Source organism: Gobio gobio (assembly GCF_949357685.1).
Source record: "Gobio gobio genome assembly, chromosome: 7".
NCBI lineage: Eukaryota > Metazoa > Chordata > Actinopteri > Cypriniformes > Gobionidae > Gobio > Gobio gobio.
The window spans coordinates 50,195,418-50,214,529 of record NC_137103.1 but is presented as its reverse complement, the minus strand read 5'-3'; the positions used below and the strand labels follow the sequence as shown (position 1 = coordinate 50,214,529).

Here is a 19,112-nt window from a genome sequence, read left to right as displayed (position 1 = left end):
CAAATTAATTTTCAGGTTTCAGGATTTTTCAGAACTTTTTTTAAAAGATGATTCTCAACTATGTTATGAAATATATAACGGAATGAATTGACATACCATTTTACTTTATGCAATATGTGGGTAAAATGGCCATACATGGGTTTTCCTATTCAATGCAATGTATCATACACTGGATCTAATTTGCATATTAATGTGCTCTCAGCAACATGTATACTAATGAAAAAAGAAGTGTAATAACGGGAACAATAGTTGGCAACATTTTCATAATATTATCTAATATTTTATAGGAACATTGATATGTAATTTATTTTCCTATTCACTTGTTGTGTCTTCCAAAATGCCTGATAAACATATGCTTTAAGTCCTGGTATGAAATCAATGCCCTGTTTTGTAACAGAAAGTAATATTTTGATTAGAAACCCCATTACATTTTCCTGAGATGTTGATTTATAACAAACAATTTGAAAATTAGTCAGATTTAAATGATTAGCTAATTACAAAATATAAAAAAATAGTATCATTTTCCATAAGAGTGCTAAATTTGATCGTCAAGTCATTTTTAAAGACCAAGGAGAAGTTGTTGTCCTGGTGAAACCGCAAAACCAGAGCTCTCTGAAAAACCCTGAATGTGCTCTTTACATTCAAAACTGTGACACATGTATGGTCTCAGAGAAATTCACTAAAATATAATGTCCTCGTACGAGGACAGTGGCACCCAGGAGGTTAAAATATAATATCTAAAGTATTTCAGAAACAAAGAATAAAGAGTAGAAATCCCTTCTTATTTAGTTTCGGTATTTTGATTAAATGACACGCACAAACGAACAGGCAGTGACGCGGGCAGTCCGCGGGTCTTTCGAGTCAATGCGGAAGCGGCCAGAAGTCTAGAGGAGCAGGAAAACCAAAACGATTGTAGTAGGATTGTTGAAAAGCAGTATTTGCTCGTATATTTTTAATTCCACATAGCCATTAAAGAGTCATTTAAATCATCATGATTTTGTTGGAAATCAACAATCGGATCATAGAGGAGACTCTCAGCCTCAAATTCGACAGCGCGAGCAATGGGTAAGAGGAAGATCTTCCTGTCTGAGTCAGAACTCGCGTCAAACATCGCTAATCTCATGCATGCATGTGTTGACAAGAGTCATATTTTCTTCTGCACGGTTAAAATAACATATCGCATGCGTTCGTGTTCGATTGATTGTGTTGTGTGAGAGAATGTGTTGATTGTCCATGTTCGTATCCTGTATGGGGTGTGTCCAGCTGTTCAGCTCACACAGAAAACCATTATTTATGTGTGAATAAGTGGGGCATCAATGTGTCAAGTGATTGCTAACACAGGTCTCGTGAGTGATTCCGACCATTGCACTCGTCGCTTTCGGCTGACCCGATTTCTCTACAGGTTTAGTCCCAGTGAAGACTGTGAACACTTCCTGTTCATAGCTTCTGCGTACACCAGTCGAGTGCATGTCTCTGCAAGAACAAGCAACTATCAGCACTTCTTTCAGCCCCGTCCATGCAGGATGAATTAGCATTCCTTGGGAACTTCTCTCCCCTTCATTCTTCTCCAGTGTGTGATTTTTGCGCGTACTCGCGCTTCAACGGTCACGCGCCTGCTGTGACTCATTCTGTGTGTCACCAAAGCATATAAATATAAAGAAACTCGGATTTGTTTCCGCTTTGTGTTTATTATTGTTATTATTTTTTACTTAGAATAAACTGGCACGTTGTTGCTTCTAAAGGAATAGGTCATCAATACATTCAAATTCTGTCATTATTTACATTACTGGGATACGTAATTCTGATTGGTCAATCACGACATTCAAGTAAAATATTTCTGAATAATTGCAGTTGTTCATGACCACACCATATAAAATAAATAACTTATTTTAGTTAGGGATGCATAATATCCACCATATCAGTATTGGCCGATATATGTTCTTTTTTTAATGCTATCCTTGTAGGCCCAATACAATAAATAATGGATTATTTCTTTCCGCTGAGACACTTCAGATACATACTGTTTGCCATGATGGTTTTGAATTACTGTAACTACAATAACTACAATTTTATTGGAATCACTTCAAAAAATGCAGTACTAGGCTACATAAAAGGCTACATAAAATTATAATGAGAACATGATTATTATTGTGTGCTTGTGATGTGGATTTTAATGGTGAGGCATTTGTTTTTGTAATCATATGGAAGCTTGTTTCCCCCACAGAATAAAAAAAAAAGGGAATTGTGACCTTTTTATCTCACATTCTGACTTTAATAACTCGCAATTCTGACTTTTTTTATTTTACATTTGCGATTTTATATCACGCAATTCTGACAATTGTAAGATAAAAAGTCGTAACTATCTTTTAAAATGTTTTATTCTATGGAGGAAACAAGCATATTATCAGGATCTCAAAGACTATATACAAATTTGGATTTAGATTTATCGGCCAATAGATATCGGCCGATTTATATTAAAATATAAATAATTATCGGTTATCGTATCGGCCAATGTTTTCATATCGGTGTATCCCTATTTTTAGTATTAAATATATACAATTATTCCAACAATGAATATTTTATGCCCATGTATTTATTTGTATGGCAAGTAGGTGTGTAGTAAATGGAATAATGTACGTTATTGCATAATAATGAATGACTGTTCTTTATCCCTTTTTTTTATCATGTTTTTTGTTTCTGTGTTTCATTGTGAAAATACTATCAATTGGATGAACTGTTCTTTTAAATATTAAATCATTCATGTTCCTGCTCAGCCTTAATGAGGCGGAAGATCTTGATAATAGTGATTTTCCTCTTATTGTTGTCCTGTATTTAAAGTGGCAGTACCTTGATATTCCTATCTTTGTACCTACACAGCCTATAGACCTTATTCAGAGCAGCGCCATGATAGGTATGAAAGAGAGGCTGTGAGGGATAGACTTACTATGTTTTCAATAGCATCCGCTGTAAAACAAAAAACAGTATAACGCTCCTAGATCACTTATAATTTTCCACAGCTCATATTATATGGGTTTTTTGTCTACTGAAACTTCTCTGAAAGATATTTTTGCAGTGTTTCGTCAGCAGAACAATCCAAAAACACATTAAATAATAGTACAACCTATCTGTCCATCCCTCACAGCCTCACTTTCATTCCCATTAAAATCAAAGCTGCTGCTGCTGTGAATAATATCTATAGATTGCCATTCATTTCCAGATAGCAGACTCACAAAATGCTTATTTTTTCTTTCTTTTTTTGTTCAGGAACAAGCCTGAAGCAGTAGACGTTACATTTGCAGGTAAGATCGAAATATGAGTGACTTCAGCAGTGGAAGTCAGTGTTTCTATTGTCCAAACTGTATTATTACTATGCATATACATGCATGCTTTTGTGCTTGCACATCCACTGTAAAGGATGTTACAATAACAGTAATGTTTAGTCATTTACATTGATAAAAGCAAAATGATAGGTATGGGACCTGATTATGTTTTTGCTACAGACTTCGATGGTGTGCTTTACCACATCTCCAACCCCAATGGAGACAAAACTAAACTCATGGTCAGCATCTCTCTCAAGTTCTACAAGGAGCTTCAGGAGCACGGCGCCGATGAGGTATGAGCAAATAATCAGCAAACCTGTCAAGATCATGTCTGAGTTGAATTTCAATGAGCCTAAAAATGAGCTTTTTCTTGTTTATGCAAAAAAATACACTACCGTTCAAAAGTTTGGGGTCGTTATGGTTTTTTAAAACTGTTTTTTTTTTCTCATGCTCACCAGGGCTGTACTTATTTGATCAAAAATACAGTAAAAACACAAATATTTTGAAATTATTATAATTTAAAAGGTCTGTTTTGTATGTGAATAGATTTTAATATGTAATTTATTCCTGTGAATTATTTAGCTGAATTTACAGCATCATTACTTCAGTGTCACATGATCACACACAAGTCACTTTTGGTCAATTTAATGTGCCTTTGCTGAATAAAAGTATCAATTTCTCAAAATAAAATAAAATCGTATTGAACTTTTGAAGGGTAGTGAATTTTGATTACTTGTTCCTTTTTATTTTGAGTGAAATATGACTTGTATATGTTTTTGTGAGTTTAACTAGTGCTGGGCGGTATGACCAAAAATATATATCCGTTTTTTTGTTTTTAAATTATACCGGTTTTGGGGTATATGATGCTATTTTTTCCCCCTATGCATGACCGGGTGTTAACCGCATTTTCTACTGATTGAGAAAGGAAATGCTGCAGTAGATTGACTAGAATGCCCTATTTTACTGTCATGATGAGTGAATATTGTAGAAAAAATTCCACACTAGAAGGTTTGCAAAGCCCCACAAAATGATGCTGCAGGGAGACAACGACCAGGTAGGTTCAGTGCACGCGTGTAACCGAGTGCAATCTTTAACAGTTCACAGTCGGGTTGTTTCAAGCGCGGACACACTTCAATCCGAGTTCCCACACGAACATATTAAGTATTCAGTCCATTTTATCACGAAATTCAAACGATAAAAGCCGTTTTGACGCTCTATGTGGCGTGACTGATGCGATCGATCATCTCTTACTAATAAACATGAATGCCCATCTGAAGGTATGCTGAGGATACATAACAACCTACTGTCGTGTATGTAGTGTAATCGCTAAATCAGTGTTTCAACGGCGGAAAGACCTCAATATAACTGCTTGTAAACTAAACAATGTCATGTAACGTTAGCATCACATTTACCTCAGGCAGTCATTCAGTGTTCACAGAATTTTATTCATTAGAGAAATCAACTCTTTCACTAAATATATGTTCTATATTAGCCTATATATTCATTTTATTCTACTTAACTTGTTAGGGATGTCTTGATTATTTCATGCATGTTAAATAAACCTGTCATGAAAATGACAGACACTGTGTATAAATGATTATATTTCAACAACGAATTGGAGAAAAAACTATTTTATAATTAGATTTAGAAGTTAATGCAAAAACTGTCTTATGTGAAGTTTACATGTTTGCGTACTCTGTGTTATTTGAGTGTTGATTATTATACCTAAATAAATAGCAACTGAATTTAGGCTAATAGTTTGGCCTCTGTTGTTAACCTTTAATATTAATGTGCAAGTAAGGGCTCCCTATATAATTTACAGAAATATCTTCAAAAAACTTTTAGATATAATTTAATTCATTCAAGGACAGGCACTTTTTTTCTTCTTCAGTAAACCACTGTTAAATATAAAAATAAATAAAAAGCAATTTTGTAAAACTGCTGTACCGAACCGTGATTTCAAAACCGAGGTACGTACTGAACCGTCAGTTTTGTGTACCGTTACACCCCTACTGCCAGTCTTTTATTTTTTATTTGTGTCATGCGTCACAACACTTCCTTGAGTTCCAGGCGTTTCCGTGTTGTAAATAAAATCATGTTTTAAATATTAAATGTGTCATTCTCTTTCACACTCAGAAATGTGTCATTTGCATATTAAAATCACAAAAAAATCAAGCCGGGGCACGCCCACCCCCAACATATATTTCATTTGAAGAAGACCTGATTAAATATGTGCGCATACAGCAGTGTGCTTGTTCATGTTTAGAGCACTAGAGAGTATATGAAATATGTCCATAAAAAACAAACGCGCTCGCTCCGGTCTGTATCTGATCTATATGATCCATGTGGTGAGCATTGTTAAACTCATGTTGTTTAAATTCTCTGCTGTTATGCAATCTCAGCTGTGACCTCACTACAGTGCAACAGTGAAATGGGTCTCAAACAGTGTCGCGCTACTGCGCCGCGTTCCTCACGTTGTTTAAGCGACATACACCGGTATTTCGGTATAATACAAATTTATATCATAACAAAAATAAATACCGGTATTCTGTATGAACCGTTATGTTGCCACATTATGTTCAATGCAGTTTTGCACAAGAACATCATCGTAGCTTACTGTGCAATTGGACTAGTAGGTTGCAAGATTGCGACTGGTTTTTGTGATGTCTGTAGGTTATATATTGCAATTCTGTTATGAAAATACAGTTCAGTTTTCCTATGGACAATTATGCAATGTGAAGTCGCTTTATTTCACACATTCTTCTGTGTCATTCTTTCATACTGTTCTTGTCTTGTGATTTTACATGATTCAGTCCAGGGTGATCACATTTAATCACCATGTAAGGTTTTAAATGGCTTGTGGTTTCACTATGAAACAGGAAGTGTCTATGACTCACTTTAGATGGAGGAAGTCACGTTGTACAAAAAAGAAACATTGGTTCCTTTTTCAAGCCTTTTTCATTGGTTTTCCTTTCTCAAGTTTTCAGTTAACTGGTTTAAATGTTCAATTGATTCATTATTTGCAGGCATATATCAAGATCATTGCAGTTGCATCTGCAGGGCTTTGAATCTGTGCATTGAGAAAATGAATTTAGGGCAGGATTATTATGTATATTTAGGGTTCATGGAGTTGAGGTTGATGGGTGGCCTTCTCCCTGCCAATGCAAATAAATATTCAAAGTATGTTCCAGCCCCATTCAGGACCGCCAATGTAAATCAAATGAATTACCAATGCAAAATAGAGGAACCAGTAGAAATAGCCACTCGGCTTCCTGTCTGCTCATGCCATCCACACAGATACAATCTCTGAGACAAAAATGAATTCAAATGAGTTTTTCTTTGTTTGTCAAACCAAAGTTTTATTTGTTGAATCTTGTCTATATACTGACATACAGGCTTTTTGTCAAAACAGATGACAAAAGACAAAATACAGAGATGCATGTTAAAAATGCCAGGAATGAAACAAGTCAGTGCCTGTTATTTTATACGTGGTTAGTGGACATGAACAGAACTAGCTTTTTGGAAATTGATACTCTATTTAAAACTGCATTTTATTAATTATTTTATAATTGTTACACATGCAGATGTGGCATTTTTGGACCTGGTGTTTTTATTTTTTAATGAGCTAGTCAAGCTGTTCGTGTGTCCGTCAAAAATGACTGAAATATATATATTTTTTTATTTCAGTTAAATAATTTTATTATATTTTAGTTCGATAATGTTTTTTGTTTAATATTTTGTATTTTTAGGGCATTTTGGTGCTAAATTATATGTATGCTGTAGTTAACTTATAATGCATTGATTCACTTTTTAAGCATAGACCTGAAAATAAAATTTCCAACTAAAATGGTCATACATCTTTAAGGCTTTAAAGCACATTTGTTTGGTCTCTTTTTAAAGACGAGACGACACTTGGCAGATTATTGCTAAAGTGACAAAAGTTTAAAAAAGTGAACTTGAAAAAAGTTATACTATTTAATTGTTTTTACAAAATGTATTATGAAAAATGCACAAATACAATTTTAAATTTTTATTTGAAATGTATATTTTCCAAAACACATTTTACTCTAAAACTAGACGTATATCTAAAAAAAAAAAAAAAAAAAAAAAAAAAACTGTGTTCCAAATTCGAGGTTGATATCTTAAAAAATGAGCTTTCAGTAAGAATTTGTTTGGGTGCAGTACCAAAAGTTTCCACTAGATGAAATTCCTGTTAATTTCCAATGTGGTCATTTTTTTACTGCGAACAATACAAGTGTGACAATTGTTTTTCAGGACCATTTAGCCTTTTTTGAATCATGTTCATGGTTTCTTTTGTTAGTTCACACCAGGGCGGTGACCACCATAGACATCAAGGGGGACAAGTCCCCCTAATAATTATAAATGGCCAAATTGTTCCCCCCAATATTTGAAATTATTGCACTGCACTTCAATACGCAGCGCTCTGTATGTTAAGATGACAAAAAGTTTTAAAAGTTACATTTTAGTTTGGTCTGGCTCAGGTTTAACGGTGCTCGTCAATGTCAAACTGATTGAAATGGCCAATCAAATCAAAGTGGGCAGGGTTTATGTTCTCTTTTGGCTCGTTCACAGTCTTTACACAGATGAGTGTGTCAGTCTATCGCTTAATGTCATTACCGGGATTCTATTCTTTCTGGTGAAGTCACAAAACAAAATGCACACAAATGTGTCCATGCTCTTAATATTAGGGGTGCACCGATCCGATATTAGGATCGGATATCGGCCGCGATACTGACAAAATAGCTGGATCGGGGATCGGAAAAATGAACAGATCCACAAGCCGATCCAGGTGTTTTTTTCCGTCGCAGCAGAACCTACGTCATTCGTCAGCTTCACGTGTGTCGCTTGCTAGAAGGGAGCGAGCCAGAGAGTCGGCTGTGTGGAGGAGATATTTCACGCTTGCCACGCCAACTAGTTCGTCGCTGTTTCGAGGGTATTACTGCAAAGTCAGGGTCTTTCCTGCATTGACATTTTTTTGACGGCCAAAGCCTAATTTGATGAGTTATTGTGATTTACGAGTGATGTAGAATAGATGCTGCGCTCGTGACTGAGTGACAGAGAGACCGACCAGAGAGCTCCTCCCCCGCGCGCGCTCTCTGGGTCTTCAAAATAATCAGTGTTCGCTCTCATATTTCACATATTAATCCAAATCAAAAGCTCGGAAGACCGAAACCATGTTGCACGTGACACATTCGGACAATTTTGTCCTTGAATTATCACTGGGTGTGAATTGCGCTCAAAAAACATTGACTCTTCTCTGACCAGCTGACATAAAGCATACTTTCAATAAGCGGGAGACAAATTATATCCAGTTATGAAGTGTTTTCTGTGTGTTGACATCTTTCGCGATGTTCTAACAGACGGGATTCGCACACAACGCGTCTGCTAATGTCCGATTCGTGACCTAATGACTCCTTTGAACCGAATCATTTTAACGACTGGCCAGAACAACTGATCCGTCCAACACTGAACTCATGAACTCAGTTTATTAATTTACTCAGAACGCAACTGAAATGAGAACACAAGTGTGCTTACCCAATTTAGCAAGAGTGGGTAGTAAGAATTATTTTTAATTATCAACAGTATTTCATCTTATTTCTGTTGACAATGTGTAGTAAAATAAAAAGGCCTAGCCTACAATCATTTAATCTGGAGTGAGGTGAAACCAGAACAAAGTTGTTATTAGCTAGCTGAAAATTTTTAATAAATTGCATATGGCAGAAAATTAGACTATTTGTTAATTTGTAATGCTACTTTTTAATATTGATATGATTATATACCAAAACAATTATCTGTAGTGTAAAAAATGTTTGGTAACTGTCAGATTACTATTGTATGTTTGACCAATAGGCCTACACTGTTTTTTGTTTCCACTGCTACATTTTATTTATTTAAAGAAGTTAGATTACATTCTATTTTAGATTTGAATGCACAATTGTTTTTTAAATAAATAAGAATTCAACACCTTACATACATCTGTTATTTTGTCTTAGTTATGTTTAGTTAGTAAAGTCTGGTGCCTTTAGTCTCTTCAAGGAAGGTATAAGGTGGAAGATATACAGTTTATTATTAATTCAACAATATATCGGATCGGTATCGGGTATCGACAGATACACAAAGCCCAGGCATCGGTATCGGTATCGGGACTGAAAAAGTCGGATCGGTGCACCCCTACTTAATATACAATCATTGAACATCTTTGATTTTATGGAAGAAAAAAAAATTTGTTTAAGACATGGTTATGGCCTTGGTTCACACAGCAAGTACCAAAACCAAGTTTCGTACAATTCCGATGTTGTAAGAAATGATAAAAAAAACAAATAAAGTAAAAACGTAAAACCCAGCACCAGAGTTAATCCAAAAAAAGGAAAATAAAAACCAGCTGTAAGATATACACTTTCACTTGAACATTCATCCAAAACTTTAATCTAAAATACTTTTTTTTAAAGTATATTGCATTGCTATAATTCCGTTTTTTGTCCTTTTTTAAAAGAGTCATTGACTTGAGACTTTATTTAGAATCTTTACTTTTTTGAATTTAATTTTGTATTTGTTGTGTTTCAGTTGCTGAAGCGCGTTTATGGAAATTTCCTTGTGGCACCAGAAGACGGTAAGCCAAACGGCTGCTGTTTTAATTTTTCTTATTCTTACTGTAATTTATTTTGGTTTGACGTTTGTTGCTGTTTCTCTTTGAAGGGTACAATATTTCACTGCTCTTTGACCTGGACGCCATTCCGCCCAACAAAGAGGAGGTGATCCATCAGGCGGGCATTCTCAAGAGAAACTGCTTTGCTTCTGTCTTCGAGAAGTACTTTAATTTCCAGGAGGAGGGTCGTGAGGGAGAGAAGAGGGCTGTTGTTCATTACAGGGATGACGAGTCAATGTAAGCTACTTGAACTTTCTTCATTAGAGCTGCAACTAACAACTAAGGACCAGATTTACTAACAGCTTGCGTCAGCGCAAACCCTCTTGGTGTTAAACTATTGTCAGACACGTAGTGAAAAATTAGCACTGAAAAGGTGTGGACAGGGTTATTTTTGCAGCTGACCTTGTTACATATGCATTTGTAGGAGTTTCCCTTTCAGATGCAGTATTTATGGAGGAGAGTATTTTAATTAATCATGCAATGTGATTTACTAAGACTTGCGCTCGTCAGTTTACTGGTATTTGCGGCATTATTTATGACCAGATGTTAATTGGTAGATTGCGTTGGTCATTATGGAAATGATCCGGCTGTGTCTGTGTTCTTTCATTTGGGTGTCGTCAGTCATGAGCAGAACTTTCTACTCCCATCTCCGCTTTTTTGGAATTGAGCTCACGCTAATTTGCCCTGTTTAGTAACTCTTGCCCTAATTGATAATCAACTGATCGAGTGCTTATTTGTCTAATTAAGTGAATAAAAGAGCAAATGTTGTTCTTTTGCCTTTAATTGACAAAACATATCATCAATTTTGCAATTTTTAGGCCATAGGGGAAATGCAGAATGCATGTAATATGTTTCATGCTGAACAATTTAATACTGTATGTAAATTATAATGTAAATAGCATTATAGATTTAAATGAATTTTCCCATTATAGATATTCAAGTTATAATTTCCTCCACAGCTTGAAGTAGCATAAATAACCAAATGATGAATCATAACTAGATTTGTACATTTTCTGAAGAAAAATGTATTCAGATTGTTAATTCAGATAAATATAAGTTAACATGTATTCTCTGAAAACAAGTCTTATTAAGAACATTTTGTGAGTAGGTTTTGATTTAAGGCTGATTAGATGAATTGGTAGGAGGAATATGAGTACTAAGGAATACCAAGATAGGTATATAAATATTTTTCATTCAAACATGTAATATAAAGTGCTCTGATTTTTTTAGATGAGCGTTCAGTTTGTGATCCAGCTGACATCTCACCTGTGCTTGTGTTTTTCAGGTATATTGAGGCTAAGAAAGACCGAGTAACTGTTGTGTTCAGCACAGTGTTCAAGGATGACGACGACGTCATCATCGGGAAAGTGTTCATGCAGGTTCGCTAATTTTGTCCCATCTCTCTGAAAAAGTTATCAGGTTCAATCTTGACCATTTCTGTATTGCCTCACCATACGTTCCTTTCTGTATACTTAAAATGTTGAAACACAATTTTGCAATCCAGCCATTATGTGCCGCGGTTTCCCATTTATACCACTGTACGTCAACCAACAACACTGTCATTTCTGTATTTACAGAATGAAAAGCTGTCATTTAATGACAAATAAGTCCATCTGTATGTCAGTCTGTCTCTATTTGTCTCTGTCTGTCCGTCTGTCCATCTGTCTGTCCGTCTCTGTCCATCTGTCTGTCTGTCTCTGTCCATCTATCTGTCGGTCTGTCTGTCTGTCTGTCTGTCTTTATCTATCTGTCTCTGTCTGTCTGTCTTTATCTATCTGTCTGTCTGTCTGTCTGTCTCTATCTGTCTGTCTCTGTCTGTCTGTCTGTCTGTCTCTATCTGTCTGTCCGTCTGTCTGTCTCTATCCATCCATCTGTCTGTCTGTCCATCCGTCTGTCTTTATCTGTCTGTCTGTCTCTGTCTGTCTGTCTGTCTCTGTCTGTCTTTATCTATCTGTCTCTGTCTGTCTGTCTTTATCTATCTGTCTGTCTGTCTGTCTGTCTCTATCTGTCTGTCTGTCTCTGTCTGTCTGTCTGTCTGTCTGTCTGTCTCTATCTGTCTGTCCGTCTGTCTCTATCCATCCATCTGTCTGTCTGTCCATCCGTCTGTCTTTATCTATCTGTCTGTCTGTCTCTGTCTGTCTGTCTGTCTGTCTGTCTGTCTGTCTGTCTTTCTGTCTGTCTGTCCGTCTGTCTGTCCATCTATCTATCTATCTGTCAGTCCATCCATCTGTCTGTCTGTCTTTATCTATCTGTCCGTCTGTCTGTCTGTCTGTCTGTCTGTCCATCTATTAGTCCATCAATCTATCGTTCTATCTATCGTTCTACCATTCTATAAAAATCTGTTATATTTGCAGATGTCTAAAAATGATCAAGATCAATTTAGAAGCAACACTGCATAACATTCAGAAGTGTATTTTGTCTTAGTGAACCAGCAGATTTTTTTTCATTTATTTAAAGTGAAAACAAGTACTAACAAGTGAAGTCTTAATATTATATCCAATAATTATATTAGATATTTTAAGTCAGATTTTTTAAAAACATTTTTGAAAGAATTCTCTTATGGTTACAAAAGCTGCATTTATTTGATGATAAATTCAATAAAAACTGTAATTTTGTTAACTACCATTATACAAAAACTGTTTACTATTTTATATATTGTTTAATGTCATTTGTTGTTGCTGGAAAGTACAATAGTGGCCTAGTCCGTCCTAGGAAAATTGACATCTTCACCCTTTATTCAAATATTATTAAAAATTGGTTAAAGATTTTGTATGCATATTGCATAATTTGATTTGTTTAATCAAACTTGTTGGGTCATAAAAAGCAAATATCTCCTCCGGGCTTCGCTTTTGGCCACTACTGTAAATGAATGAAATACTGCTGCTGTGACGTTCTGACAGACCGATGACTGTTTCTCTCTGTGTTCAGGAGTTTAAGGAGGGCAGGAGGGCCAGTCACACGGCTCCTCAGGTGCTGTTCAGTCACAGAGAGCCTCCTCTGGAGCTGAAGGACACTGACGCCACAGTGGGAGACAACATCGGCTACATCACTTTTGGTAAACATGAATTTAGTGTCTCAGAATGTGGTTATATTTACTCACAAATGGCACTTGGAAAGTGTTAATTTCGGACCCTGGTTGAACACTATTATCAACCACTTCTGCAAGTTGAAACAAAGTTAAATATAGACTCTTGTCAGGTTTGTTTGGTGATGACTTTACATTAATACGAGGCCAGAACAAAGCGCTGCTGCTTACCTGTGACAGGTGCTCTGTGTATTTGCATTGGGTTCAGGAGAGCAAACATCTCTTCATGGCGGTTACACAAACCTCTTAATGAGTATAAAAGCACCACACCCTTTTATCAAAGCCAAAAATATTCACCAGTGCTACCCAACTTCAGCTTTTCATGCAACCAGGAAGTATACAGAGACATGCAATGTTTACTAAGAGCTTATTTGGTTCAGTTTTATTTGTTCATCATTTTACTCTGGTAGCTTGCAGCAGTAACTGAAAATACTATTGGTTTAGTGTTAACCTATGCATACCTGATGTTACAGATTATTGTATTCTGTGAAGAATACTTTTAGTTTAATTTATGTTATACCTTTACACACCATGGATTTATATATTATTTTCCCTCATTGAATTGCAAATACACTGCAAAAATGACTTCTTAATATGCATTTTTTCAATTCTTCAATTTCAATTCTTGTTTTCAGTGTCTAATACGAGTGTATTTTAACTTACTGCACTGGCAGATTTTTCTTTTATTTTAAGTACAAACTAATTAAAAACAAGTGAGCGAATCTGTCAGTGCTGTAAGACAAAATACACTTGTAATAAAGATACAGTCTATGAATCCAAGTCTGAATATCTTATGCAGTGTTGCTTTAGTACATTTACACCGATCAGGCATAACATTATGACCCATTATGACACTTATTATCTCTTCATCACGGCACCTGTTAGTGGGTGGGATATATTAGGCAGCAAGTGAACATTTTGTCCTCAAAGTTGATGTGTTAGAAGCAGGAAAAATGGGCAAGTCTATTTGAGCGAGTTTGGCAAGCGCCAAATTGTGATGGCTAGATGACTGGGTCAGAGCATCTCCAAAACTGCAGCTCTTGTGGGGTGTTCCCGGTCTGCAGTGGTCAGTATCTATCAAAAGTGCTCCAAGGAAGGATCAGTGGTGATGGGCGGCCAAGGCTCATTGATGCACGTGGGGAGCGAAGGCTGGTGTGGTCCGATCAAACAGACGAGCTACTGCAGCTCAAATTGCTCTAGAAGTTAATGCTGGTTCTGATAGAAAGGTGTCAGAATACACAGTGCATCGCAGTTTGTTGCGTATGGAGCTGCAAAAGAGGGACCAACACAATATTAGGACATAATGTTATGCCTGATCGATTTATGTTGTTTTAAGGATTTTGATACTAAGACATAATATAATTTTTTTGCTGCAATACATAAAATACTATATTTTTAGAAATAATAAATATGTATTATTTATATATTATATTAGTAACTTTATTTTAAGGTGACAGTTACACGCTACTACATGTACTTGCTATAGTAATAACTGTAAATTGTGCATAATTACAATTAACTAACCCTAAACCAGTCCCTAAACATAACTACATTACTGCATCACCTTAAAATAAAGCTGTTTTTGCAATCATTTTATACATATGTTTTTATGTTACCCAAATGCCACATTTACACTGAATGTCATATTCTAGTTCAAACATAAATCCTAAAATGATTTGAAATGATTTTTCAACCAGTGCTGTTCCCCCGACACACCAACGCCAACACCAGAGACAACACCATCAACCTCATCCACACCTTCCGGGACTATCTGCACTACCACATAAAGTGCTCCAAGGTGAGACCCTCCTCCGAAACGCCTCAGTCGACCCAACAATGACTCTTTGGGTTTATGAGTTTGTAAAAAGCTTTGTAATGGACTTCTTAGTTTGTGTACTTGCCACTCAACCATTCGCCGCTTTGTTTGGTCAGATGAAACCAATATGCTGGGCACGAAGAAAAATGCTATGAGGTTAATGAATAATCGTGTGTTTTCTCCCACGTTAGGCCTACATCCACACTCGTATGAGGGCTAAGACCTCGGAGTTCCTCAAGGTACTCAACCGAGCTCGCCCGGACGCTGAGAAGAAAGAGATGAAAACCATTTCGTAAGTGCTGTTTTCATAATCTTTCACACTTTATATAAAACCGCAAGTCTTTCTCATGGGCTTTTTTTTCCAACGGTAGTGGTTGATTTGTGCTGATGTTGGCGCATATCTCTGGGTTTTATTCAAAACCAGAGGCACATACTTGCAAAAGATTAATTTGTGATCGTGTGTGATTAAAACTGGCTTTGACTCCTCACCTTTATTAATTTAGGTGTTGCACCATTTGCTGACTCTTAGAGGTTGATCTTATCTGAGCAGATTAGTGTGTACTTTTTAAACAGTTGTTCGAGCTTGTTTAAACTGAAACTTGGCCAAATGTTGCCAATTTTTTTCCTCTGTAATCGAAAGTAATTTCTTTTGACATTGGTAGGACAGAACCAAAGAGAAATTGATTTTTATCATTAATGGAAAAACCTTTCAAAACAGACTGATCATGAGCTTTGATGATATTTGCTTTGCATCGGTGTGATTTTAACAAAAAAAAACTATTGCTGAATTGACGAATTCCTGGTGAAGGTCAACACTAGATTTTCATCAAATAAAATCCATCAACAGAGTGCAACAGTTGGGTTCTGGAAGTAAAAATTTTTTTGTAAACCTTTAAAAACAGTCCTACTGTGAGCTACGAGGGTGTTAATCCATGGTATTTGCATCTATTGAAGCCATCAACCCCCACATTATTTGCCAAAAAAGCAATTTAGCCTCGCCCACTCACCAATTTTTCTTGCAATAGTGAGTTTACATCTCTCAACATTTGACTTTTTTTCAGAATTGTGTGATAATAAAAAGCCAAAAAAACTATTGTTATCCTCAGAATTCACCTTTCGCCTGGAGTTTGATTGACAGGCGATCTGACCAATCATATTCCGCCATTCGCAGAATCCGCCATTTTTGTCCGACAAAGCTGTCAAGCGAGTTTGTAGATTAACGTCGGTGGACTTGAACTTGAAAAATGACTTTTTTAGAGTTGAGTCTTTGTTTCATATTAAAAGTAATCTGCTCTGTCTTGTCTGTCAGTGCGTTGTCAGTATCCTCTGCTCTGCGATGTGTTTTTCACTGCGAGAAAACGTGCGTGGGGTGTGAGAGCGCAGCTTATCGGACATAACAACAGTAACTAAAGGGGGCGGGTCATTGCGAACGGTCAATTGGACTTTATAACTCGCAATTGTGAGTTTATATCTCACAATTCTAAGAAGAAAAAGTCTGAATTGTGAGTTTACATATTGCAATTCTGACTTTTTTCTCACAAGTCTAACTTTTTAACTCGCAACTGTGTAAAAAATTGAGATAAAAAGTCGCAATTATCTTTTAAATTGTTTTATTCTGTGGCAGAAACAAGCTTCCATACATTTTGACATTTGAATTTAAATAAAACAAAAATTTCTAATTAAGTCCACAAATTCAGATTTACTAACAGCTTGTCAGCGCAAACTCTCTTTTGGCGCTAAAAACTACTGTCAGGATTTACTAAAGACACTCAGTGATAAATTAGCGCTGAAAAGGCGTGGACAGGGTTTTTTTTTTTTTTTTTTGCGGCTGACCTTATTGCATATGCATTTGTAGGAGTTTCCCTTTCAGATGAAAAAATATTCATTCAAGGTCATTTGCGCCATTATTTACCGCCCAAAAAGGCAAAGTGGTAGATTGGTAGATTGTGATGGTCATAATGGAAATGGTCCGGCTTGGTCTGTGTGCTTTATTTTGCGTGTCGTCAGTAGATCACTCGCTGAACTTTCCATTCCCATCTGCGCTTTTTTGGAATTGCGCTCTCATGCTAATTTGCCCTGTTTAGTAAATCTGGCCCCTAGATATTTTTCTCGATCAGACTTAATATTTACACAGTAAAAACAGCCTCCTTAGTCAAAGAATTCACAACGACTGGAATGTGAAGTGCTTCCTTGTGTCATCAGATTTTAAAGATTTCTTAGAAACACTTTTCAATACGGTTTATTTTGTTGACAGTTAATGCATTAAGTATTTTGAACTAACAATGAGCACTTATTACAGCAGTTATTTCCTGGGTTAATAATTATTTATTCATGTTTATCATTAATACTGTTAACAAACTGAATCTTATTCCCAAGTCTTACTGATTTCTGACTTTTCAAGTATTACATGCAATAAATCCTTAAAGGTCAATTATTGTAATTCAGAGACATTGATGTATTTCTTTGATATATATATATACACTTTTATTTCAATAGTCCTTTTTAGACATTCTACTAACTATAAGTAACTTTGCAACTACATTAGAGTATGAGTAGACTGTTATGTTAGGGTTGGGGTTAGTAGAATAAGTTGACATGTAGTTGCAAAGTTGCTTATAGTTAGTAGAATGTCTAAAGTGGACTATTGAAATAAAGTGTAACCCATGTTTTTACTATTAGATTGCCTATTTTGGTTAAATGTTTATGCATTTCTGCATTTTCTTGGTATCGTGTCTGTAGTAAATGTTTCCAATATTGAGAGTATAAAATTATGATTTGCATCAGGCTAGAGGATGACTATATTTGATCACATTTATTCCACTGTTTTGACCTGGGAATATGAATCTAACCCTCGCATGATCTGTCCAGGGGCAAGACCTTCTCTCGTTAAGGACATGACGTGCAATCACGAGACCAGCATCCGTGGACTCCATTATACACCTCTGGCCAGTGATGTCGATCCTCCACGTGGAATTTGCACCTCAACAGGGAGACAAATAAATTCCTCGCTTTGCATTTATAGGATAAATGTTATTTGTATGTTGGATAAACAGATTTTTTGATACACTCTTATGTTTCACTGTGTAGCTCTGTTGTCTGGCAGTGTTTTATTGACATAGTCATGCAGTATTTTCCCTTTCCTCCTTCCTTTTGCCTTTGTTTCGCCAAATGCATCAATATTGGACATCATGAAATGGTCATGAATAAACCAGTCTTCTATACATGAGATTCTTTGTCTGTTCCTTGGGGTAAAATCATTTTAAGTTTGGGGTCTGTAAGAGTTTTTGAATGAAGTCTAAAGGCTCAAATACAGCAAAATAACTTTTCTATTCGAATATAGTTTGAAATGTAATTTATTCCGATGATGTTTTTCAGCATCATTACTCCAGTCTTCAGTGTCACATGATCATAAATCATTCTAATATGCTGATTTGATGCTCAAGAAACAAAAAAAATTCTGCTTCATATTTTTGTGGGAACCATGATACATTTTTCCAGGAGTTCAAATAACAGATCTTGGTAACACTTTACTTAAAGCCTTTATGTGTAATGCATTATAAAGGTATTCACAATGTAGGTTATACTGTAATGCATTATATCTTTTTATAAATAATTGTCACCAAAGTTAAAATGCATATTTTCAGATTCCTTGTTACATCAAAAAATGGTTGTCATGTTTTAAAGGTGCAGTGTGTAGTATTTTTGAGGATCTATTGACAGCAATGCAATATAATATACATAATGATGTTTTCAGTGGTGTATAAAGACCTTACGTAATGAACCGTTATGTTTGTATTACCTTAGAATGAGCCATTTCTATCTACATTCATCACAGGTCCCCTTACAGTGAAACTGCCATTTTGCATCGTCCTGTTTCTACAGTAGCCCTAAACGGACAAACTGCTCTACAGAGCGCTAGCTGCTCTCTGCTGTCTCAGACGATGAGATTTTTGTCCTGTGTTGGCCACCGTAGCTTTTCTATGTGCTCCGAAAGGGAGGGGTGAGCGTTGGGTGATGCAATTCACAACCTCACAACTAGATGCTGCTAAAAGTTACACACTGCACCTTTAATGTAATGAATAGATAAATATTATAACTCTGGTTACAATTATTCATGAGACCATACAATGCATTATAAGGCACATTACAAGGCATAATTAATGCATTAAAAATATTGTGTTCTACAGGCTTTTAGTAAAGTGTTTTTACTAACATTATAAATGT

The 19,112-nt window shown here is 35.9% G+C and overlaps 1 protein-coding gene across 1 annotated transcript; it reads left to right on the top strand.

Moving 5' to 3' along the window:
* The first annotated feature begins 833 nt into the window (after positions 1 to 833).
* arpc2 (actin related protein 2/3 complex, subunit 2) lies at positions 834 to 18,114 on the top strand. The gene is made up of 10 exons (XM_079822131.1): positions 834 to 1,065; positions 3,265 to 3,299; positions 3,501 to 3,613; positions 9,906 to 9,951; positions 10,038 to 10,224; positions 11,273 to 11,366; positions 12,916 to 13,042; positions 14,770 to 14,870; positions 15,080 to 15,180; positions 17,757 to 18,114. The coding sequence occupies exons 1-10, from the start codon at positions 992 to 994 to the stop codon at positions 17,776 to 17,778; spliced, it is 900 nt and encodes a 299-aa protein (XP_079678257.1). The 5' UTR covers positions 834 to 991; the 3' UTR covers positions 17,779 to 18,114.
* The last annotated feature ends 998 nt before the right edge of the window (positions 18,115 to 19,112 follow it).